This window comes from Sphaeramia orbicularis, chromosome 6, assembly GCF_902148855.1.
Source record: "Sphaeramia orbicularis chromosome 6, fSphaOr1.1, whole genome shotgun sequence".
NCBI lineage: Eukaryota > Metazoa > Chordata > Actinopteri > Kurtiformes > Apogonidae > Sphaeramia > Sphaeramia orbicularis.
In genome coordinates, this window is record NC_043962.1 from 39,167,796 (window position 1) to 39,193,577 (window position 25,782).

A 25,782-nucleotide genomic window follows, 5' to 3' on the forward strand; every position below is an offset into this window, starting at 1 on the left:
TATTCTGTGATACATTTGTCATAATTATTTTTCACAGATAAATTATAGCCTTAAACTGCACATCAAATGTCTGAGTAAGAAACATAGAAACAATCTGGGTAAATGCAAGGTACAACTGTAGAAAAGAATACTGCCAAAGAATGAGGGCAACAGGGGAATGGATTAGTGTATGATGGGATAACTTGTCTCTCTAGCAGCTGAAAATGACCTGGAAAATAATTTCAGGGAAAGAGTGGGAACCCTGTTCTTACCTACTCCATGTTCTATGTATGCTCCAAACCACTGAAGCAAATTCCTAATAATGTGAACCCTGTTTGCTTACATGGCAATAAACATGATTCTGATTCTGAAACTAGTGTAATTCCACTGGTGATCTGATATAAAACTCAGGCTGGACAGATTTTGACATGTTTAAGTGTTGTAGTTGATTTAGATGGTGTTAACAAATCCTCACAGGTTTAAAATACTTGGAAAATTGTGAGCAAGTTTGAATTTAGATTCTTAGTGTGTATACAGTCTGTCCTCTCAGCTCGATTTACCTGAAAGAGCCTCAGAAACACTGTTGATGCCTTAGGGAGGACAAAAACAAACAAACATGTATCAAAACCTGTTCAAAGCTATTGTTTCTAAGGTTTTTTTTCAAGTGTTTAGTAACAGGATCAACTGATGAAATAGTGAGGTGATATCATATGCTCTGAAAACGGTCATCATGGACTGGGTTTGGGATGAGTTAGTAGGCGTTTTTCCATAACTGCAGTGCAGTAAATGCTCTCTGAGGTGTTCCATGTTGTTTCTGTTTGAGGTGGGTGGTTACCAAAGGCCTCAGGTGTTGAAACAGTGCAGCTAGTGGTGTGTGCCTCCAAAGTCGTAATTTTGGTTTTAGTTCTGAAGCGCTGAATGTTTCTTTAGGTGTTTTAACTTGTTTTTAAAGTTTCTTTTTTAAGGTGGTATTCAAGTGTCTATGGTCATTTTGCATACATTTTGGTGTTTTTTCCAAGGTTTAGATAATTTTTACATCAACAGTGATCTGTCTTATTATCTGTCTACTATTTGTCTCTCCAGAATCACAAATTTAACAAATCCACCCTTTCATGATGTTAATGATTTTTAGCTTGGGGGCACAAAGCAGACAGCTGCACTTCTGTTGTACTGAACTGGATTTTTATTGCTTCATTTGATTATCTTATGATGACTACCACCTTTCCATCACCTTAAAACATGTCTGTTTAGTTTAGTTTAGTTTAGTTTAGTTTAGTTTAGTTTAGTTTAGTTTAGGTTAGCAGTTTGATCCCCATTAGGTGCTGCACACCACAGCAGCTACTCTTCCTGAGGTCATCCACAACACAAAAACAAAGCACCACAATTTCCCACAACTCACTCAACAAACAGGATGTACATACACTCAATTCAACAACACAAAAACCAAAAATCAACAACAGCACACAATGCAAAACAATTACAATAACAATGATAATGATAATACCAACAACAGAAAAAAAGAATAAATAAACCAAAAATCAGAAACAAAAAATAAAAACATACAAATAAAAACAGCTTCACAACAAACAAAAAAAACCCAAACCATCTAGATGATGTTAGTACAGGATGTGCAATAGCTCAGACAGTTATTCTTGGGTAAATATGAAAATTCTCAACCTTTTAGAAAAACTAAGTGCTTGAATTTCTGAAATTAAAAATTGTGGCAATGTATTCCATGCCACCATTGCCCTGTATTGCACACTACCCTGTATTTGATTCATCCTATAGGCAGGCAACAGGAAACGTCTGTCCTCTGACTGACGTGTGGAATGTTGATGGACGTCACTGAAGAAAGTCAGTTTACTGTAAAGAAGTTCAGGTGTTTTTGTAATTACGATGTTTCTAATAAATGTAACTAGAGAGTATCTAATTCTGCCTTTAACATGTAACCAGGCCGGACGGGTGTGAGTGTCTCTAGTACTTGTTCTAAATGGACAGTTTAGGACTATTTGAGCTGCTTTATTTTGCGCAATTTGAAGTTTATTTAGATTTATTTCGGATGTGTTTGACCAAATGTCTGTCTCTTCTGTTTCAGGGTGAGACCCCTAAACAGCGTGCTGAGAAAGCTGACGATCAGGACCTGGCAGAATATCTGGAGAACCGCCAACATTACCAGATGATCCAGAGAGAAGACCAGGAGACAGCAGTCTAAGCTGTCTGTCACATCCGTTCTGTCTGTCTTTGTCTTTAATTTAGTGTGAAGGAGAAACTCTTTAGACTCCAATGACGTGACAATGAATGTAGATGGCAGAAAAATCTGATTCCTCTCTGCTGTAAGGTGGGAGGAGGTGAATAGAGCCAGATAATAAGGATAACTGTCATTTTCATCCCTGCTCAAACTGCTTTAATTGACCAGAAATCTCTGAATTTGTGCCTGTGTCCTTCTGGTCCAATCCAAACTGGAACATAAAGCCATTGGACACTAAAGTGAATTCAAACTTGTTCATTTTTTAGGCCACAATGACTGAATTGTGGCTTTATCTGCTAAACATAAGCGCTCTGACCTCCACATAAAATGAAAGATATGTGTACAGAAAGAGTAGTTGAAGCGAACAACAGCTGCTGTGAGCGAACAGTGACTGCATTCATCTATGTGCAGCTGAAGATGATGAAACTAGATGCTTTCGCCATATCTGATAGAACGGCTGCAAAAATGTGTCTTCTTTCAAGCTTCTAGTGACCTTTTTGGATGTATTTGTTTACTCAAAAGAAATGTGTTTGTTCAGACTTTGGATATTTAACTTGGTCACCAGTTAATTTAGCTATTTATGGTTTATTTGTAGAGAAAACACACTTGCTTGTGATCAAATACATTGAAGCAAGTTGTCGACTGCTTCACACTTGGGTTTTTTTTGTTTGTTTTTCGTGGATCTCCTTTTGGATTTCAGTCCAAATTTTAGATATTTTGGTTGCTATGAGGGTTTTTTTTGTATTTTTGTCTGTTACATAAGTGTAATGCAAATGGCTGTCAGAGAAATGCTTTCATTGTAATGTGTGTCTACTGTTTAAATAGCTGAGATATGGATATAGATTTGTCAGTGTTGGAGATTTTAAACAGCAACAGAAGCTGCAGCCAGATTCTGCCAAAGCAGTAAAGACTGTATTAATGATAATTACTTAAGCCAGGATGACATTATACTGTATGATACTGGAGTAATAACTGTTTGGTTTTATCATTTCTGAGTGACCTGCAATAAAAGCATGTCAGTAAGACTTTTCTGTGATGAAATGACATTTGTAGAAGGTTTCTGTTGCTCATGTTGCAGATAAACACTTCGCTTTAATTTCGGCTCAAATCGATTCACTGGAGGGTTTTGAGGGTAAATTATCAGCTCGGTACAAAATGTTACTGAAGACACACTTTGTACTGAAACATGCACAGCACTGGCCTGAGGCTGCTACAGCTGCAGCTGCCAAAGCCTAAACTAGTCCATTTGTGCAGCAAAAGCAGTGTTTTACAGAGTCATTAAACGGTAAACTTACTTTTAGAAAAATGACAAATTCTTTAGTTGGAACCAAGTGTTCATTTTATGTTCTGATTTGTGTTGTGACATGAATTCCAACCCTCCAGGGGATAGAAATGTGTTCAAAGTCAGCAAATGCTGTACATTAATGAATGAGGGAAATAAAGCTCAGCTGTTTTCACTGATGTGAACAAAATCAGAAAAGTTTGGTACTGCAGAAGGCATGACATAACATATATACAAGCAATATTCACCATTTGAACTAAACTTTTTCATAAATGAAATGAACATTAGAATTTCTTCTGATTAAGATCAGGTTATATTATTTCTCTGCAGGAGAGATGGAGACAGTACCCTGCAGGACCAGCTCTATGCTACAAACTGAAGGAGCTAAAGTTCAGGAATAACACAAACAATATAAAATAAATGAATAATTTGCTCATCTATTATGGAAATAACCTCTGTTACTAATAGCAAAAGGAGACTCATTCATATACTTGTACGTACAGTATATGCTACATTTATATACAACATGCTGAAAACCTATACTGTTAAAGCATAAACCAGATATGATCTATATGAATTGTCACCTTACATTTTTGGACAAAAATGATTTTTTTTTTTTTTGCCTGAATTATCAAATACTCAGTTTCTTAAGTTTTATTTGTGTTTCCTCAAAAAATGACTTGGGCAATTATTCTAGGAAGGGGATGTAATACAAAATATAGTGTGAAACTTGGAATATACATATAAATATATGAAACATCAATATATTTATAAGTAAAAGTGCAGATAACAGTTATAACAAAGTGTTATGAATTTAAATGCCATACTGACGTAAAAATATCCTCTTTGGAATGAACTACATACAAACTAAACATGTATCTATTTAAATATCTATTCATATATAGAAGCACGGATGCATAAAATATGTTGTATGACAATTAAAACAGAATTTATGCATGTGAAAATATACATACGCCTCAAGTAAAAATCATTAAAGTAATGCATTAGTGGGTTCTATTTGCTGAAATAATAAAAGTAAAAGTGTGAGATGGATAAGACAGAAAAACTAAATATAGGCAATAACTTCTCCAGACCTCATGTTGTCACGATGTTTACAGAATTGTCAATGTAGACTCAACTTCACAATAGCATGAGTCTGGGGGGTTTATGAGGACCTGAAGGAGGACAGGAATGAACTGGCCTCCTGCTCCCTTTTCCCAGCTGCAGCCTTTAACAATGGCCTCCACGCATGACTGAGCCATTGGAGACAAGTGACAGAGTCTGCTGTGCTCTTATTCCACTGGCTGTTTGCTATCAAAGACCCACAGACACGACAAGAGGCTCCACTCTGTAGAACCACGTACGTACTAGACATCTATTATTTATTAAACACACACAGTAAACACAGTCAGGGGGACACATACAAATATTCACCAAAAATATACTGACATCTATATCCTCCTGAGACCCAGCAATGTTTTTTTTTTTTTTTGTCCTCTGTAGGGATCAAAAGTTTGACAGTTTTACTTCAAAAATGTTGCCCATTGCAAAGGACATTCCATAGATAAATAAAAATAATTTGAAAAAATGTATCTGAAAAAACTGTTGCATTATGCAGTTTCCAATCAAGACAATTGTTTAATATATAAAAGCTAAAATTTTCCCTTTCCTCAGTCTCAGGAAAATATTATCACACTCTTATATAATGAAATTCCAGGACTCAATATGAAAAAAATATTTGTATGTACTGTATTGGGATTAAATCAATATATGCACAAATACATAAATCCATAAATACTCACATTACCAAAACAACTGAGCAAAAGTTCTAAATACACAGCACCTCTGAGGAATAAATAAATAAATACATATATATATATATATATATATATATATATATATATATATATATATATATATATATATATATATATATATATATATCTCAGTTGCCATTTACATCACATAACATGGTGATTGTTTATGGATAAATTGGAAATAATGTAGTAAAAATGTATAATTACCCAAGTAAGAACTAATGAACATTCCTGCAAGTAAAAATGGTAAATACTATATTATAACCCTGCTGAACTTTACTGTTATGTTCTTTATTTTATGTTCTGTTCTGTTACATTATCTTATGCTATGTCAGCTGTACAAATGATTGTTTAAAGCTGTGACTTGGAAACACTTGTGATACTTCTGTGTGCAATTTTAACCATGAGTTATAGTCATAAAAGGCAAAACTGTTATCCAGATTTAGTTTTATAGTAATATTAGTTTACTATAACGTCTAAGCTTTTGTAAGTAAGTACATTACAGCTATTTGTTCACTTAAATGAAGAAATAATATTGAATTGATGCTGATGCTTAAACACATTCACTACAGAACCTCTGTGGGCCCATGCATGACACATGTGGTACCCCTGAAAAGCTGAGAAACTCCACTTTGCCTTTTTAAAGCGTATGAGTTGGAAGAAGATAAAGAAGGTGGGCATGGATTCTGAGGGTTAATATTCTGTTAGTGTAACTTATTGTGTTCATGTCAAAGTTGTCTATCACCAGAACCAGGACCACTGATAAATTTTCTCAGTTGTCTCGAGGCGTGTTGTAGTGATAGGATCATGCTGGGGAATAGAAAACCCGTCTGATTTCCCTACAGTCGCCTGGTTTACATCAGGGATTCAGTGTCTTCAGTGGGATTTATTGGTGAAGTTACAGATTATTACCAGCTGAATTGCCCTTTTCATTCCCACTAAAACATGAAAACCTATTAGGGTGAGGAGTTGTTTAGACTGTTGTGGACTTCAAAGGTAAAGGGATAATAAACAGTCCACATTCACACATAGTAGGTGACTTGAATCCAATCCAACTTTATTTGTAAAGCACTTCAAAACAACCGCAGTGGACCAAAGTGCTGCACAGAAGAATAATTAAAACCAAAATAAAAGAATAAAATATAGAATAGATTAAAAGACATAGAACTGTACAAAAAAGAAAAAAGTGCTGTACGGAAATATTAATAAAACCTAAATAAAACAAATACAAGAATATATATAAAAAAAAAAAAACAACAACCATAAAAAGCCATACAATTAAAAACAACAAAAAATAAGAACAATACACCACTACCAAATAAAAACAATAGAATAAAAATAATACATTCAAACGTCTCACATGGTTTCAAAAGCCAAGGAGAAAATGGACCTTAACATTGAATGACACCTGGTAGAAAAAAGTCCCATCTGAGCCACTGTAGAAAAATGATGGACTCTGTAGAGGCAACCTAATCACGGTGAACTCCTTTTTTTTTATTCCAGTCATAAAGGATGCAATAAAACACATCCAGTGCCATTTGATGGGTGGATTATATTTACATTCAGTGTAAGCATCGTGAGGATGTTTTACAAGCACAGCAGTGTTTTTTACAGGAACAGTATGACACCGTATTCTAGAAATTATTTGTGTTATAAACTTTGTTGAACAGATCCTGTTAACTCCTGTCATCTCCCTGTGAAATAGTTTTTTTTTGTCTTTTTGGATCCTGTTAAGTCTTTAACCCTTTCATGCATGAATTATGAGAACCTAAGTCAATATTTTTTTCTTGAGTGATTTTTTTTTGTTTCCTTTTTTAGGCATGAAAAAAAAAACTATACAATTGAATTTTTTTCACAAAGTTACAAAAATGTCCACTCAGTTGGACACCATGCGTTTAATTTTGGAAGCAAAGAAATATGTATTTAAAACCCATCATCAGAAAGTGATCTACTGTGTGAAAAATATGAAATAAAAACATTTTTAATGCCGCTAATACCTTTATCTCACATTTTAGCATACTCTAATACTAGTTGGTTACTTACTTCATGGAGATAATACGCAAAAAAAAACTTTTTGTTCAAGAAAACTGTTAATTACAGTTTAATAACAATTAACAATTGATTTACACTCAAAAATGTTAGTGCAGATCAGGTTTATCAAGAATAGCAAAATTGCAGTAATGGCATGAATCGCAGTGTATGGGATGATGCTTAAGTGTCCACTGTTTTGGCTGATATGGAACTAAAACAACAAAATTCATGAATATACAAGAGAACAGGTGTAGAATAGCTGTCCACTGTAGTGACCACTATGCATGAAAGGGTTAAAACCTGACGTGTCATCGCTAACACACCCTGCGCATATGCAGTTTGGATGGCTGTGACTCTTTCACTGTTTGTGCAATTGGAAAAATTTCGCTCTCTGAAACCTGAGACGTTACACTTTGAAGGCTTTATTCAGTCATTACAGTAGTTCCATTCCCACCTGCACTGGAAGCTGAAGAATAAGCCATTTTGGCAACATTATAACTTGCAGTAAATTGTAAATTACTGCTAGATTTGGAAATTCTAAGAACTCCTTAATACTCTTATCATAATGTATAAAGCCCATGACCAGATGCTCCCTTACAGTCTACAGGAGATGTTTGAGCCCAGGCAAAGTAATAATAATTTAAGGGGAACTGAAATCTACAAGAAAATGAAGTGTAGAACAAACATGCTGTATAAAGCCAGTGTATCTCTGTCAGAGGGGTACATCTGTGGAATAATCTGGAGCAAAACTTAAAAATGTCTTCTTCAATTTGTGCATTTAAAAGGATGTATAAATCTAGTATAATAACAAAATATAGAACATTATCTGAATAAGTGTATATCTAGTTATTACATAGACATACGCATAAAATGAGATATTATTGTAATTAATTAATTATCTTAATAAGATATTATCACATTTATTGATCACTGTATTTGTAGAAAATAATTAAAGTGCATATAAATATTATAGTTTATATTAAGAAACGGTTGATTATGCAAATCTGATTGTGTGTGAGGTGACTAAAAAAGTGTATGTGAATGCTTTGTACGGATGTTTTGTGTTATTGTAAAAATATACAGAAGAAAAGATGTGTTAACAAAGCAAAGGAAGCAGAAATAATTTAATTATTAGTTTGTAAAAAGGGGTGGGAGTCAATACGTTATACTTCTTCCAACTCCTTTTCAAGCACAGGAAAATTTAGTTTGACCATGTTGTATGGTTCTGTGTTATCTGATGATTCTATGTGCTCGAAATAAAACTACACTACTACTACTACTACTACTAAGGACTCACTCACAGCATATTTTCTAACGTTTTTATCATCAAAATAAAAAAAAATTAAAAAAAAAAAGTCCAGACAGACCATTTTAGGCTCAGGGTTTAAAGGGTTAAACATAACTAAACACATATTATCTAAACATAGGTGGGTCTGTGTGTTATAAAAACTGTAAGTGTGATTTGAACTTTGAGGCTGGTGAAACAGGCGTTCCCCATCATGCACCTGTGACTCAACATGAACGTCCACCTGATCTTTACTCTAAAAACTGCTCTTAAAACAGCAACCACTGTTTGAGCAAATATTGGTTTATCTTCAGTCGACACACCTGCAGCAGACACACAGGAGCCCAACCTGTGTGTGTCTGTGGACATAACCCAGAATATAAAGTGTGCAGATGTGACAGGGGAAAAGGGAAAGGGGGGGAGGGGCTTTGGCTTATGTTAAAGACAAAGAAAGAAAAGAGGCAAACAGATAGCCATAATGGACAATGCACTGAAAAATGTAGGTGTTACAGTTACATACTTAAAAATTTTGAGAACAAAGAAATCCAATTTATAGGCAATTGCAACATGATCTGACTTGATAAAACATGCAGGGAATAACTTAAGGATATTATGATAAATAAACCCAAAAGAATAATTAAATCTTCCAAAACCTTGTTAGATGTCATTATTTTAAACAAACCGGAAAGGATAATAAAAAGGAATAGCTAAATAGCAGTCTTATCTGATCAAAAACAGCATAAAAATGATCATCCAATATCCCTTATTCCAAAGAAAGGTTTGTTTCCCCTGGAGAATGATATGAAGAAAACTGAGTGGAATGAAGTCAGTGAAAATAAATCATGTTAGCAAGCACTGACCTAACATTATCCATAAAAACATTTGACTAAAGTGCACAAAAACAAAAAAATAAGAAACAAAAGGGATCAAGAGAGAAAAGAGGACCAAGCTATTTTATGGTTTTAATAGTGATCTCTGGTACTTACTGAAAAAAAGAGATGCTGCAGTAAAAAAAAGAAAAGAAAAAAGGACCATCTATTTTACAGACACCTGAGAAATAAAGTCACAACACTGCTGAGGAAAGCAAAAGCCTTAGCCCATGTATGAGAAAGTATTGACAAACTCCATTTTAGGGTCACTGTTTTTCAACATTTATATCAATGACCTCCAATGACCCCTCGGTGTGTGATGTTAATACCATATATATGTATGCTGATGACACTGTACTGTTCACACATGGGAAATGAAACAGAGTCATCCATGAGAGTAACTATAGTAACTCAAGAAGGTCACTGACGGGCTGTCAAATTCAGGTCTTACACTAAAGATTGAAAAAATAATGTCAGTGTTTTTCAGAAACAGATATAAACTATTTTGAGATATTTGTGTAAGCGAACAAACAATTATGAACGTGGATGACTTTATCTATTTAGGTCTATTTTAGATCCAGAGAAATGTCTGACCCTAACTAAAATATTTGTGATAAAATAAAATAAAATCTTGCATATTTAAAAAATTATTATTATTATAACCTTTATTTAACCAGGAAAAAAAAGCTCATTGAGATTAAAAATCTTTTTCAAGAGTGTCCAGGCCAAGACAGCAGCAGATGTTGCAAGAAATGGAAATCACAGCCATACATCCACACTAAAAATATGCATAAATACATTGAAAGTCAGTACTAAAAACAAACTTAAAACTGATAAGATCATACATATAAAACGTCACCATTATTTTAAAAACTTACTAAAAATATAACAACGTTCCTTAAAAGCATCTCAAAGCGGTCTTAAAAATAAGCAGGTCTCTTACCATGGAGGTGTCTCATATGTATCTAATCCCAGTTAATTTTCCTCATGTCTCACATTGTATGACATACTGGTCTCAGGCCAGTAAAACCACCTTAAAGACTCAGGCATCATTATACAAATCCACCCTTAAGATTCATGAGAAGAAAACTTGACAGTATCACCACTGTTGAATTCTGACAACACACAATGTTCTAATTTTTGACAGGTTTATAATTTTTTTTTAATGAACATCTGTGTACTTTACAAAAACTTTCCTGCTGATGCTACTCCTGACATGAGAAAGTTTGTTGCGCTGAGCTCTGGAAAAACAGCTCGAGTCACTCGGTCGCCTGCTAGAAGGGAGTGTAGAATTCCCAAATGTAGGACATTTTTTACAAAATCATCCTGTTCTTATATTGCCATGAGTCAGTTTAACACTTAACTAACAGAGATCATATCATGAACAATGTTTCGCACCTGTTTGCACACTTGGCAAAGCAATGGCTGTTGTTAAAGCACATTTGTACCTATTTTTATATGTTTTAAATGTATGTGTGTGTTTTATGTGGGGCAATGACTGTATGTGTAAGTGTGTGTGCATAAGAGTGTGTATGAGTGCATGTGTGAGTGTATGGGTGTGTGTGTTGGGCTGGTAAATTGGAATGGTTTTGGAAGTGGTATTTTTATTGATGGGTAGGATGTTCATATAATGTATGATAGGCTGCTGCGATATGTTGAACCAGAACCTTTTTATTCTCATTAAACCCTTTAACCCTTTATCGGGCAAGTGTCTATTTTTGGTCATTTCCACATACATTACAAGACAGTGACAGCAACAGTTCCAGCGAGGACAGTGAGTCAACAATCTCAGGTCCAATGTGGTCTCCAGGGTCTGTAAGGTCCACCTCTGCATGAACAGTGAGTGTACCTGCTTTGTTAGGTACCATGAAGTAATGGTACTAATGTAAGGAATGATGTTCAAAGGGAGAATGTGGATGTGGACAGGTGTCTGGATCAGCACTTATGTTGTAATGTTCTAAAATGCATGTTCATTTCACATTATATGTGTTTTTCATGTATTTTTTATATTTAAAAATATCAGGGGACTATGAACATGTTGGATGAAAAAAAAACAAAAAACTTTAAGATTGATTTATTTTGTCATTTGTAGCTGATACATAATATCTGGGAGTCCTAGAACCCAATTTTACTGTTTCTAAATGATGTCTATAAAAAAAGAGCCAATTGATTGTCATTGTTTTATAAGACTATATGTGACATCCACATTTACGTACATTTTTTGTCTCATACTTTACTTGCCCAAGAGAGTACTGGTTTATATCTCAACCTTAATGATTATAGGTTTTAAGCATTAGTTATTCTTATTCACTCCAAACATGATACTGGGATAATATTAAATAATTTGTTCTTCAGATAATTTTAATTACCAGCCTTGAGGACTTGAGAATTATTACGTAACCATAATCACTTTACCCTACGTAACCAGACTCCCCTTCATATTGATATCCCCCAATCCTAGACCCATTTATTTTTTTTCACTAAAATTACAGGAGTTGCTACAATCTACCTGATACTATTATAATGTTACTTTTGGCAACTTCTAATGTTACTTTTGGCAACTTCTAGTGAAAACAGGAACTTTTTTTTTTTAAGAATATATTTGTTCAATTTTCATTTTTCAAAACAACACAAAACAAAACAGCCCAGCACCAGTCCAAACTGAAACAGAGATTCACAGTCAGCATGGAGACAGATACTCATCACATTCATATCTATACAAAACAACAAAAAGTTCATTCAAAAGCAGATGAAAGCTCGAGACAGAATTGAGGACACATTTCCTTCAGTATAGTCCAGGAAGGGTTTCCAAATATGACTGAGTATGTCAGTCCTAGAGTGTGTCAGGCATGTCAAAAAGTCAAGTGGAATGTGCTCCAGTATCAGCTTCCTCCATCCAGAAATAGAAGGGGGTTTATCAGAAGTCCAGTGTAATAGTATATTCTTTCGGGCACATAATATTAAAATATTATATAGTTTCCTGTTATGTTTGTTAGTGATACACCTATTTGGTAAGCCAAGGAGAAGAGATAGAGGATCAAAATCAATGTGGGTTTTGAGAATTTTTCTAATTTCAAGTAGGACAGACTCCCAGTATCCCTGAATGTTGGGGCATGACCACAGACAATGTGTGAAGTTGCCATCATATATTCTACATTTGAAACACTGTGGAGAAGAACCTGGTTTAAATTTGGATATATGGTTTGGCGCCAAGTGGGCTCTATGTAGCAGTTTAAGTTGTAAAGCCCAAGGAACTTTTAATTGAAACTGAAAAATGTGCCAATTTTTTATGCAGTTTTTTTTTTACCCTACGTAACTGAGACGTTTTTCACAAAGATTTCAGTGAAAATGGCTGAAATCGACAAATATCTTTGCACGGCCCCAAAGTACTAGAAATACGCTCTCCATCCATGTATTACACTTTTTTGCCACTTACAGGCAAGGGACCAAATATGGTAACTGCACTGACCTTAATTTTCTACATGAAAATGAAACATTTTGAAAAATTTGACAAAAGTAATAAAGTCTTGTTATGTCCTCCCATAACACATTAAGGTTGAAATGTTGAATTTCAGAGTATTTCTATGAGTGCCCTATAAACAGTTAATCATTTATCAACCTTTACATCCACCTGTCCAGGGACTACACTGTGCTGTAACTTGGTATCATGCTTCTTCCCTTGTTTGGAGGTCAATGTATGGTTGTGCACTGTCCCTGTATTAAAAAATAAATAGATAAAAGAACAAATACAACGGCATAACTCCAATGACGAAATGTATGACACACTGGACTTGATGCTAATGAAGCGAGTTTGTTTTGTTCCTCAGAGGATGGATTAAAGGTTGTGATGTCATCAAGAGGCTGGTTCAGCATTGTCCATATGCAGAGTGTGTGTCTGTGTGTGTGTGAGGGGAGGGGATGCTCAGCAGCTGTAGGCGGGCAGCGACAGAAGGCGACAACTCCACAACTCGACTGGCTGTTCCTCCAAGCCTGGCAAGTAAGTTTTCATATTTCTGTCATGTTTTACACTCAAAACCCCCTCGTCTGCTTACATGGATATATCTTAAAAAAAAAAAAAAAAAAAAAAGGAATAGCCTATCTGTCCTTTCGTCCATCAGTAGAAAGTTGATCAGCTGCTGTTTGACTGAAACTAAAATACTGAATAGTTGCGTTGTATTGAATGTGGTGTTTTACTGCAGTTCTGTCACATAAGCGCAGGCTGAGCATTTTAACCTTTATCATAAACAAAACAATCAACATAATCCAGCATTTGTACTGATAATACCCTTAGTTTCACTCTCTCCAGGGATCTTCTATTTTTATGATCAGCATATTTTCTTGTGATGTTGCATGTCACTCTAGAATTTATTATTGTGAGAGGTTTGTTTAATTAAATGTGCGATTGTGGGCATGTTTGACGAAAAAATCCAAGTCGTACGTGTGTTAAATTAGATGATTTGCTGCAGATTTTGATGTGAAAAAGCTACTTTATTTTTCTTTTTTGAATATTTCCCCTTTGGTTTGGTATTTTGATGATTTTTACAAATAAAACTACCAGTTTAATTTGTATTTTCAACAGCTGTTAGTATGTTGGGATCTCAACTAGTTGAATGATCAACATCTTGATTTTTATGTGATGCTGCGTTTTATCCCAGCAGTTTGTTATTGTAATGTGTAATTGTAGTTAAATGTGTGATTATTGACATGTTTGAGTACAAAAAAAATAAAAACTCATAATTTGGTTTACCTTAAATGTGATTATTTGCAGCAATTTTTATCATCCAACAGCAATATATTCAGTATTTTCTGAACTTTAATTTTAAAAAATTGCAAAAAAAAAAAAAAAAAAAGTTACATCTACTCATTTTACATCTTGATTAATATAATGATGCTTCATGTTGCCTCAGAATGTCTGTGGTTTTAGTTAAATGTGTTTTCAAGAGCAGATGCATCAGTGACATCAGTGCTTTGGCTTTATCACTGCTTAACTTTCACATTTTTGTTGCTACCACCTACGTTTTGAGGTGTTAAACTCAACCTCGACTACAAAATGAGAAGATATTTGAACCATTTCTGGCTTTAAATATTTTTCATCATTATCATTAAATATGAGTTTTCCACAACTAGAGCAAAAGGTTGGAGGGGGAAAAGCAAAAATTAAAAGTCAGTGTGTGTGTATGTGTGTGTGCTTTTGTAGACTCAGAGGAAGTAAAGGTGTAAAACGTCCTTGTTTCCTGGTCACAGTGCTCAGACTGGTCTTTGGGCGTTCTTGAAGTGCCGGGAGCCTCAGTGTTGAACATACATGCCTTCCTTTATGACTGTAAACAGGCTCTGCAGGAGTAAACTTAAAGGGATTCACACTGTCCCATAACTTTGTTTCATGTTGCCTCCGGAAGAGAGAGTGAACCCCAGGATTCAGGAGGAAGTTCCTCTAAATGTTGTTCCTCGTTTTAACCAAAGGGAGCATCCCACTCCTTTTCTTCATGCTAAGATTTCATTGTTTTCTTATGCTAATAGGTTTCTATTCAGGGCGGTCGGGGCCGGGGTGAGGGGGGGGGTGCAGCTCCTAAGACGTTTCATGGAATCTGTGTTAGGCTTTAGAGAAATGAAACCAGGCTAGAAGAGGCTTTGTTTTGGGCCAATGAATCAGTATTCTTTTGAGGGGAAATCTAAAGGGCTTTTTCAGACGCTGCTTGGCCTTCTTGCCCCCCCTCCTCTTCTCCTCTTCATTGATGGAGGACAGACTGGAGGCCTGCTGAGAGCCGGTTCTGCCTCATAAAAGGCCGCAGGAGGAGCAAGAAGAGCAGGATTTGCTCTGCCAGCTGACATGTGAAAGGAGACCATTGCTTTAATGGAGGCCTGAAAGAGGAGTCTGTCATTTCTCAGCACAATAACAGCAGAGAGGGAGAGAAGAGCTTTATGGGTAATTGACTCTTTTTTTCAAAGCAGAGCCAAGAGCTCGCACTACATTTTTTTCTCGGAACTGATGGGCGCTGTCGCCGTGTGACACCTCGCTTTAACTGCACATCCTTCAGGATAGTGAAAAAGCAGAAATAAATGAAAATATGTCTGCAAAACAACCCAAATATATGTGTGAGAATAGAGGCGGTATCTGAATACATTAGCCTACTTTTATAATCCTAAAGCTGCTGTGACTACAATAGTCAGATTATTTGGCTTAAGCATTCTGAGATTTAGGGGGGCTGAGCTGAATAGGGAGCAGATTTGATTTGGACTAAATTTGGACCATCTGGCCCTGGTCGACCAGATCACGCTACAGTTACACACAAGGATCATGTCAGCTCTGAAAAAAATACGATCAGATTACAGCCAAAGACAAACATCACTGCTCAGCTCTGATCTCAATGTGAAAAGTCAGGTCCGGCCGCGGTGCATTTACATCCTTCTGACCTGTTGTATGATCTGTCCGTGTGTTTTTCTCTGCAGGATGCGAAGTTTATTCTCAGTGACGCTGCTGCTGCTCCTGGCCCTGACGCTCACCACTGAGGCCTCCAAAAAAGCCAAAAATCACAAAGGTGAGGCACTTCAACATTTTTTAAATCTATTTTTTTTTTTTTTTTACTTGTTAAATGTGACAGTGATTCCCTGAATGCACCAGGCACCCTCCTTTTTCCTAACCAGCGTCAAATAGAGACCTCTGCCAACACTGGCTGTTTCCATGGTAACAGGCATCTTGGTCCTGATTCATCAGTTGGTGCCACTGGTTACTTTAAAACCCACTGTCTGAGGAGGCGGTGACTCTGAATGGAATAATGACTGACGACAAGCACCAACCGACAAACTACAAATAAGACCTGACTGTTACTGTTCTATATTACAGGGACAAAAGTAATGGGACACGTTGAACTTAAGTGTTTCATTGCTGCAAACAACAACGACAGATATCCTATTTTTAAATTGCAATAAATATCAGTGTAATAAACATGTGTATTTCCTCTTTAGGCCTGTAGGAGTTGTCTTCTTAAATTTACTCAGTATTAAACCTAACTAGTTTTCTGAAATACTTAAATACTTAACTGACCATAAGTAATCATTATAAACCACTGGATTTCTTCAACTATCACTCAGGAAGAAAAATCATCCTGTAGACATGATCATTTTTATCTATTTATTTATTTTATTTTACCTTAATTTAACCAGGAAGTCCCATTGAGATTAGGAATCTCTTAATTACTGACAACTGAACATTTTTATTGTGTTAATATTTCAAATCAACAAGAATTGGACACTCTATGAGCTGTAAATATAATGTGTCCCCATATTTTTTTCCATATAGTGATAAATCAGAGAGAATGACAATCAAGTTTCATTTAGTGCAGTAGTTTTTGTGTAATCCTGCAAGTTAATTCACTTCATCATCAGTGAATCTGCTCATTAAGAACAGCTTTTATGCTCATACCCATGAAAACGTAAGAAGAAAAATATCACATTTTCTCACTGGAGATGAATTTAGTCTGCCAAGGTCAGTGTTAAGGTTTTATACAGGGTTCGTATGCATTTTTCAAGGTCAAATTCAAGCACTTTTCAAGCACTTTTAAGGGTAATTTTTTAATTTTTCCAGCACATCACCTTGTCGCTGGAGTAAAATACATATCTACAGGAATACATATACTTATGATTATTTTCTCACTTTTTATCACAATGATGTACATTGTATAAAGCTATAGACATCTAAAATTATGTTTCATAACAGCAAAAAGTTTAGAAATTAAAGGAGAACACAAAGTTTTATCCCACCAAACCAATGATTAAGATAAAAATGTCCCTGAGTTGACCTGAGAACACCCGAAATTTTCTTTTTTGCTATAAAGTTTTATTTCTTAACATGTATCACCTCTCGGTAGGTAGCTTTGGCTTGACATCTAACCTGGCAGAGTTAATATTAAAAATAAATAAACAAATCACATCACAGTTATATTTTCAAGCACTTAAACTGAAATTCAAGCACTTTTCAGTCATTGAAATCACAACATTGGCATTCAAGCATTTTCAAGCACCCGTACAAACCCTGCTTATAATACCTGAATCCCTTCATTCATTTATTTGTGCAGCTATGGTAATTCTTCCTCTGGTGGTTGTCAAACTATGTATGTAAACGTTCAAACAGGAATAGTTTCAAAATCTAATTTTGTTGGAACAAAAAAAAAGGCTTTTGGGAGACCCTGTACCTGTACTCAGAAAAATAGGTTCAAGAACAGAGGAGCAGGTTTTTCCAGGTTCCAGTAAATGGAGTCACACTTGACTGAAAACTCAACAACCATTAAGAGGAAGCAGGAGAGTATTTTTAAACACAATGGAAAATCTGACCTCACAAACGCAGTGGATTGATATTTAACCTGCTCAGTCCTACATGGTGTCACTTGGTCCTTGTTCCTGTTGAATGTCTAATATGTCAATGGTGTGTACAACCTGTTCTTTGCTGTCCCCCAGTGGCAAAAGAAACAAAACACACCTATGTGACAGGTTTAACCCATAACGACCCAGAGATCCACCACTGACCGAAACCATCTACTGATCTCAAATGTTTAATACCTGTTGATCCATTAATCTTATCAATGCATGTAAGTAAAAGGTACAAAATACAGTTTGTCATCTTTTCATGGTCATCAGATATGACCCATTTAGACGTTCAGCGGCTAGTGAATGTGGAAACACCATCATCTTCTACAATGTTGATTCATTAGTAAAACCCATGGAGTTGGATCAATGACAGTGGATGGAGACACTTGGTTTTATGTCCAGTTAAAGATATATTTACTGAAAAAGTCACTTTTTCTTCAGTTTTCTCTGTTTTGATATATAATGGATTGGATTTATAGATGGACTGATATAATAACCTTTGCATGTACTATGATATTTATGAATATCTACATGATCATTGAATAAAATATAGGAAAAAATAATTTCCACTGAAAAATGTAAAATGCAGAGGATAATATTATAATAAAAGGTGATGAATCACTTGGGAAAGACACACAGATAGTTGTGACAAAAATAGTCGTGGGTCTTTAAGGGTTTTAATCAGCGTGTCTTTTCAGAATCAGTTGTTGAGTTCTATTGTCTTTCTGGTTCATTAGGCAGTAAACATGAGTCCCGGTCCAGACCTGCCTCAGAGTGCACCCCTGCAGAGACTCAGTACGGGAAATGTGTCCCAGAACACGGAGACTGTGGAGACGGTCTGAGAGAGGCCACATGTAAGGATCGCACTGACAAGATTCACTGCAAGATCCCCTGCAACTGGAAGAAGGACATCAGTAAGAACACACCAACACCAAACCCATCTGAACAATAAACCAGCAAGACCCTTTATCTGTGACACCAGGTCAAAGATGGTACGATGACATATGGGTCAGGTCCCACAGGCTGAAAGAGAAATTTAATCAACTTACAGTGATTCTGCACAGATCTGACTCAACAAAGTTTCAGTTTTTATTATCTAGTCCATGATGGCATCAATCTGGAATAAATGATGAGGTTAAAATATATATATATATATATATAACCTAATTAATCCAAAGATTATAGAAGATTAAATTAGTCTAATTGCATGAGTCACAATAAAACCACAGTTTTAACCTTTTTTAGCTTTCATTAGTTTCAGCTGAATCTTTCAGTTTACCCACCTATTTATTTACTTACTTTAGTTCATTTTTTGACTGCATGAAGAGAATCATTTCAGGAGTTAAAGCAGAAGCGTACTTTAAAGCTGTCCTATGTTGTTAAAAGCTACAACTTTATTTTATTTTACATCATGTTACATTATTTGTTGCAGTTTTTTTAGTTTTACACATATTCATTGTTAGTTTCTGCAAACTCTAATAACCCAAAGCATCAAATATTATTTTGTTTTAACAAATAATAGAAGGATCTTTTACTTTAAGGATGTCACTGCTTTTACTTCACAATGCAGGACTGTTATCTCAAGTATTTTTTATTTCACATTTACTGAAGTTAAACCTTAAAGTTAAGGTTACAGTTGATTATAACCAAATGTCATCTGATTAACAGGGGTCAGATAGTGAATAACAGGAATGGTAAAATGTCCTTTTGAAGACATTTATTCAGTGAATTCCTCTTAAAATGTGATGTTAGTAACTGAAAAGCCTTTGTATTGTACATGAACACATCCTTTGTTTCTATATTTGACACAGTGTGCTTGACATTTTGAGAGTATTTCAGTGTGTTAAAGGTGCTGTGGTTTTCCTTCAGGTGACTGTAAGTACAAGTTCGGTCCTTGGGGGGCGTGTGATGCTGCCACCAACACCAAGAGCAGATCAGGAACCTTGAAGCGAGCGTTGTTCAATGCCGACTGTCAAACTACAGTCAAGGTGTCCAAACCCTGCTCCCCCAAAGTGAAAAAACCAAGAGGTGAGACCTGCTGTGGTGGATGACTGTATTCAGAGTTTTCTTCTTAGATTTCCATTTATTAGGTACATTTAGCTTCGAGATCAAAGTTTTACTTTTAGTTTTTCTTTCTATTCTGTGGCAGGTGTCATCCAGTTTTAAGGTGTATAGATCAGATGTGTAGATCAGATTTAATATCATCTCCACTAAAAAGCCCAGAATAGACAAAACAAATACACACCAAAAAATCATGTTTAACTTTAGCCATATTTAACCATTAGCTTTGATTTTTCAGTGTGGCATAATTTCAATAACACTGCCCCCACAGGCCTGTACTGTAGGCACTAGGCATGATGGGTAATCACTTCATACACCTCTCTTCTCTCCCTGATGTATCCATCCCTCTGGAACAGGGTCAATCTGGACTCATCAGACCACATGACCTTTTTCCATGGAAACACAGTCCAATTTTTATCTTTTTTTTTGTGGCTGTATATGCAATGAGGTCATTCTTTACACATTATGTCAGATGGTGCAATTTCAGCACTAGATGTCACTAAATCTTAACCGTGTTTTCATTTTTTTTGTAGTTGAGGCTGTAGTCAGCGTCTGAGAGAAACAACCCTTACATACCAAAACAACTATCAGTATAGGGCATATTCATGTTCATATTATTTTCATTTATTTATTTTCACCAGTTCATTCTTTTGGTCCAATTTGGAACAAAAGTGACATTTATATTTTAGTGCATTCTTAAATGGTATGTCTTGGTTTTACAAACTGGTGGATTTGAAAAATGAGGGGTGACAGGTTTTGACTAATAATTGGAATAATGGGACAATCTGAACAAAAATATCACACATAACTGCCTTAATCAGAAGAGTCTGATATTATTGATATCTGATATTATATATATATATATATATATATATATATATATATATATATATATATATATATATATATATATATATATATTTATATTTATATGTAGATAGATAGATAGATAGATAGATAGATAGATAGATAGATAGATAGATAGATAGATAGATAGATAGATAGATAGATAGATAGATATAAAATATTAGCACCTAATTACCATCTTAGTCTGATTGACTCTCAAAAAACAAACAATACTAATCTCATCTTTCACTCCATATTTGACAGTTTCCAGAATGGATGTGAGAAAACAATGCTGCTTTGTGGCAGATTAAAGTCCCCCCCCTCCCCTTTTTTTTTTTTAAGACCTAAGAAACCAAACAAAGCTGGAGTTTACTTTATAAGATCAGAAAAACAGATAAACTTTGCCTTTGTTTCCAGCAGATCAGATTCTTTACAGCAATTTGAGCCAAAATGTCAACAAGATGTATTCTAATGATGAATCATGTACATACAGTACTATCCATCAATGGTAGAAAAAGTCACACACAGCCCATCATCACACACTCTGGAAAAACTTAGACAGAAACAAATGTGCAAGTACGATGTAAATATGTAAATAATATTTCAATCAAAATTTATATCAATATTCATATAAACAACAGATTCCTTTTTTCTCTCTTTATATTTTTTTTCACTTGTTTTTCTACTTGTATGTTGCTGCTGTTAATTGCAAAATCTTACCTCACCTTACCTTACCTTACCTTACCTTACCTTACCTTACCTTATCTTATCTTATCTTATCTTATCTTATCTTATCTTATCTTATCTTATCTTATCTTGCTGTTGGTGCTTCATATCATAGGACACATGCTGTAAAAATGGTATTGATCAAACTGAAACGTACTGCTCTGAGCTAAAAGTGATTCAGCTGATGGACTTATTTGCTGAATCAGGCAGATTTTGGGTTTCCTCGCTGGTCCCTAACAGTCTGCATCTCTCTTTCTGTCTCCAGGGGAAAAGAAGTCAAATTAAAGGGCGGAAATGAGACGCAGAAGACGGCAGGATTCCCATCTCTTCCACCGCTGATCAATCGTCTTCCCTCTTTCATCAAACACAAACCGAGAGACTCCTCCAAAACACATTGACCACTTTCATTTGTTTAGACTTTTACTTTTGTTTTCCCCCATTCTGCTTTGACATTTCTGTGTTTCTTTGGATTAAGCATGGAAAGCTTTTCCAGTCTTCCCCCACTAGGTAATGATGAATAATCCTGTCCTCCTAGCTGATAGTTTGTTTTAACAGTAAAGCTCAGATAGGCCTAAATGCTTTTATAGTAGCAGATCAGAAGTTAACATCGAAGCAATGCTTGAATCCAGTGTGAGAACCTCATTTGCTGGGTTTTAAAGAGCCTGTTTTTAGACAAGTTGAGAAAAATGTAAAAACTGCGGAGATGTTAGTAAAGTTCGGATGGAGAATCCTCTATAAAATCTATTTTTTGAACTATAGATTATTGACGTTGCAAGATGAAACTTGTATAAATGGACAAATTAAATACTGTACATTGTTTTGGTGAAGAGTTTGGTCTGGTCATTGTTCTGTTTATATCTTAAGACGTGTCAGACATGAAATGAAAGCATCACCGGCTTCACAGCTTTGTTTAACCCTCCGGTATGCCGTCCAGCAAGGCCCTTACTAAGCACCAAGTGTGCGTTTTTCGCACATTTGTGGAATAACGTCAAAAAATTTTTCATACAGTTTGTTTTTAATTCTTTAACACTTTTTTCTATTTCATCAACTTGAGCTGTAAATAAAAATACCAAATATTCAATAATTGTCACATTTTTTAACCCTTTAAATGCTGTGTTTGTAATGTAAATAAACCATTTTTTGGATGCAAAAAACAAAAAAATATTTTTTTCAATATACTACATAAAAAGTGGATCACATATTATTTGATTTTTGCAGCCTGGCATATGTCAAGGATTAACAGCAACATTGGTTTATTTGCATTATTATTTTTGGCGCTAGGTCAAATGTTCAAAAATACTAGCATCTGTCACCAAGTGTGCCAAAAATGCACACCTATAAATCAAACTATTAAATATTATATATCGATTTATTTTTCTGCTCTGATTTTATTTTATTTTTGTAAATCAAGGTCAGCCCTAATCATACATGTCAAATGGAAGAAATAGTGCGTTTTAGGCACACTTGGGAGACAGATGCTAGTCTTGTAATTTTCTTTTGTTTACAATGTGCAAATTTTAGTTGGGTCCAAAATTTTAAAGATCATGCAAAAATGAACAACTTTTGAATTCTAACCTTATTTAAATTGTGAAAAATAATATGAAGTTTTTTAACACGAAGTGCAAAGTGTGCCTAAAAGGCGCACCCGGATACCAGAGGGTTAAGGACACATGGTATTGTTTGTGTTTAAGACGTGCCTGCAGCTGTTGGGTTTAAATCCTGGTAAATACTGCAGCCAACAGTGGCTCAAATCGGATTTCTTTGCTCATATGTGAGCCTGTTTACATGACCATAAATATCCAATAACTGGGAGTAATCACATAATTATAATAATCAGATGTTATCCGTTTACATGCACTTCAGAAATGCAATAACCATAATCTTTGCTTGATATTTCAGTCCATTATCAGATTTCTTTCAGAGTTTGTACGTATGTAATGATGGTTGGATCAAACTTCCTATTATTGTCTTCCACTCATGTTTGACTACATCACCTCTGTTTTTGATTTACTTATTTTTACATATCTGCAGATGTAAAAGAATGGAATAAATCAGATTAACCTCCATGAAGACACTGAAGTACTGCAGAGAAATCCAGGTGTGTTAATCTGATTTCTCATAATCAGGAAACAACCGTTATCTGATAAAACATAACAGATGATGATGTTTGCATCATCACTTGAATAATCTGATCATTCCTGAAATCAGATTATGATCAGAGCATTAGTGTGCATGTAAACGGGCTCTGTGACACTTGAATGAAATCTGATCTGATCTTTCAGACAGCATACAGGTCTTTTGCAGTGGGACTTCATTTTGTGCATCTTGACATTTGTCACCATTCTGCACTAGTTGGAGTCACTCACTGATGGAACATGGAAGACAGGATGGTAGACCAAAGAGAGAGCAGAACATAGTGAACAAGTGATTGAACATGTTTTGTTTGCATTTTGCACAAACATTCATTTTCTGAACCCACTTTATCCTCACTAGGGTCGCTTGGAGCCTATCCCAGCTACTTTTGGCCAAAGGTGGGGTAGACCCTGGACATGTCACCAGTTCATCACAGGACTGACATATAGAGACAAACAATCCCTCTCACATTCACACCCATGGGCAATTTTTTTTAGATTAACTGATTAACCTATCAGTGCATGTCTTTAGATGGTGGGAGGAACCTGAGTACCTGGAGAGAACATGCAAACTCCACCCAGAAAGGTCCCACCCCCATCGACTGGTGTTAGAATTGAACCCAGGACCGTCTTGCTGCGAGGCATAAGTGCTATCCACTGCACCACCGTGTCCCTCTTTGCACATACATTGTCAACTGAATTTGCCATTTTTCAAGCCAAGGAAGTTGCAGTTTGTCATAAATATGGTATGAGAGAGGCCTGTGAAAATACATAATTACAAAGACTACACAGGTGATGCCACTGAAACTTCAGAACTAACGCTTTCTGCAAACCTGTGTATTATCAACTGACAAACACCATGTGTGTAATTAATGGCACAATTCACTCCATAAGCAAAACCTGAAAGCATCTATCATTGTCTGTGTCTGAAAACACACTGACAGGAATAGATGGGACTGTTTAACAGCGTGCCAAGTGTTTGTTATTGAACTCAACAAAAGATGAGTAACTGTGGACATAACAACAGAAAAAAATGAGTCGACTATAACACTGTAAGAACATCTGATCTAGGAATGAATTAGGAAAAGAAAATGGGGAAAAAAAAGTGAAATATCCACAAGAATAACATTCTTCAGATGAACTGAGGATGTTTGATTTGGACCCACACAAAAAAGCCTTTATAACTTATATATATATATATATATATATATATATATATATATATATATATATAATATATATATATATATATATATATATATATATATATATATGTGTGTATATATATATGTTTTAAACCTCATCGCAGTATCTGCCAAAATCTCAAAATTATTTTTTGGCCTATTTTTCAGCCCTTATCCAATCCTAGCTCTTTTAGATTGTAGGTTTATTCTTGATGAATTTGCATCCATGACAGTTGTGTCTTATTATGGATATTCATAGTGTATAAAAAGCTCTGGTTCATAACATAGAATATTATTGTTAAAATATCCAGGAGGCTCCAGTGTTCTTAGTTACAGATCTCCACCAAACATCTTACACAAATAAAAATGCAGAAACAACACTGTCATTGTTAGTGTTACAAAAACATTAAATAATCACCTTAGGTATTGTTAAAATGGCATCTTCTCTTCACCTGTCTTGAAAAAAGTCCAGATCTCAGGATGTGTGAATATTCCTGATGCCTCCCTCTATCTTATAAATCTTTTTTTTTTTCCAAGTTGCACTTGAAGTTGAATACTACACAGGCTGACGGGCTCTAAAATACTTGACACATCATAAATCCTGTTCATAAATACATGTCTTAAATTCAGATTTTAGGTGAGATCTTCAGCCGATGATGAAAAACCTTGGCACAATGAATGTCAAAGATCAGAGGGATGTAACATGAAAATAAACTTCTTTTTTGTGTGGAAGAGAAGTTTAATGACCATTAAAACAGTGTTTCCCAACCACTGTGTCGTGGCACATTAGTATGCCATGAGAAATCATCAGGTGTGCTGTTGAAAATGATCCAGTTTCACCTGGTTGGTACTGTAAGCGAGCAGCGGGATATACAGTAGATACATACGACTGCATGATCCACTCTACAACAACAGTCTCTTGTTTCCCTTTGCAAAATAAAAGTGAAAGTGAATCAGCCCC

General features: G+C 35.3%; 2 protein-coding genes across 3 annotated transcripts in view; both read left to right on the forward strand.

Annotated features, from left to right (window-relative positions):
- Positions 1-3,252, forward strand: part of dgkzb (diacylglycerol kinase, zeta b) — a 69,714-nt gene extending 66,462 nt beyond the window's left edge. For both annotated transcript variants that reach the window (XM_030137304.1, XM_030137303.1), the window contains one exon: positions 2,075-3,252. In XM_030137304.1, the coding sequence (XP_029993164.1) occupies positions 2,075-2,191 (117 nt within the window). In that variant the 3' untranslated portion in view covers positions 2,192-3,252. The remainder of the gene's footprint in view (positions 1-2,074) is intronic.
- A 10,151-nt stretch (positions 3,253-13,403) lies between these two features.
- mdkb (midkine b) lies at positions 13,404-22,332 on the forward strand. Its single transcript, XM_030137396.1, has 5 exons — positions 13,404-13,508; positions 15,959-16,047; positions 18,610-18,786; positions 19,742-19,900; positions 21,771-22,332. The coding sequence occupies exons 2-5, from the start codon at positions 15,960-15,962 to the stop codon at positions 21,788-21,790; spliced, it is 444 nt and encodes a 147-aa protein (XP_029993256.1). The 5' UTR covers positions 13,404-13,508; position 15,959; the 3' UTR covers positions 21,791-22,332.
- The last annotated feature ends 3,450 nt before the right edge of the window (positions 22,333-25,782 follow it).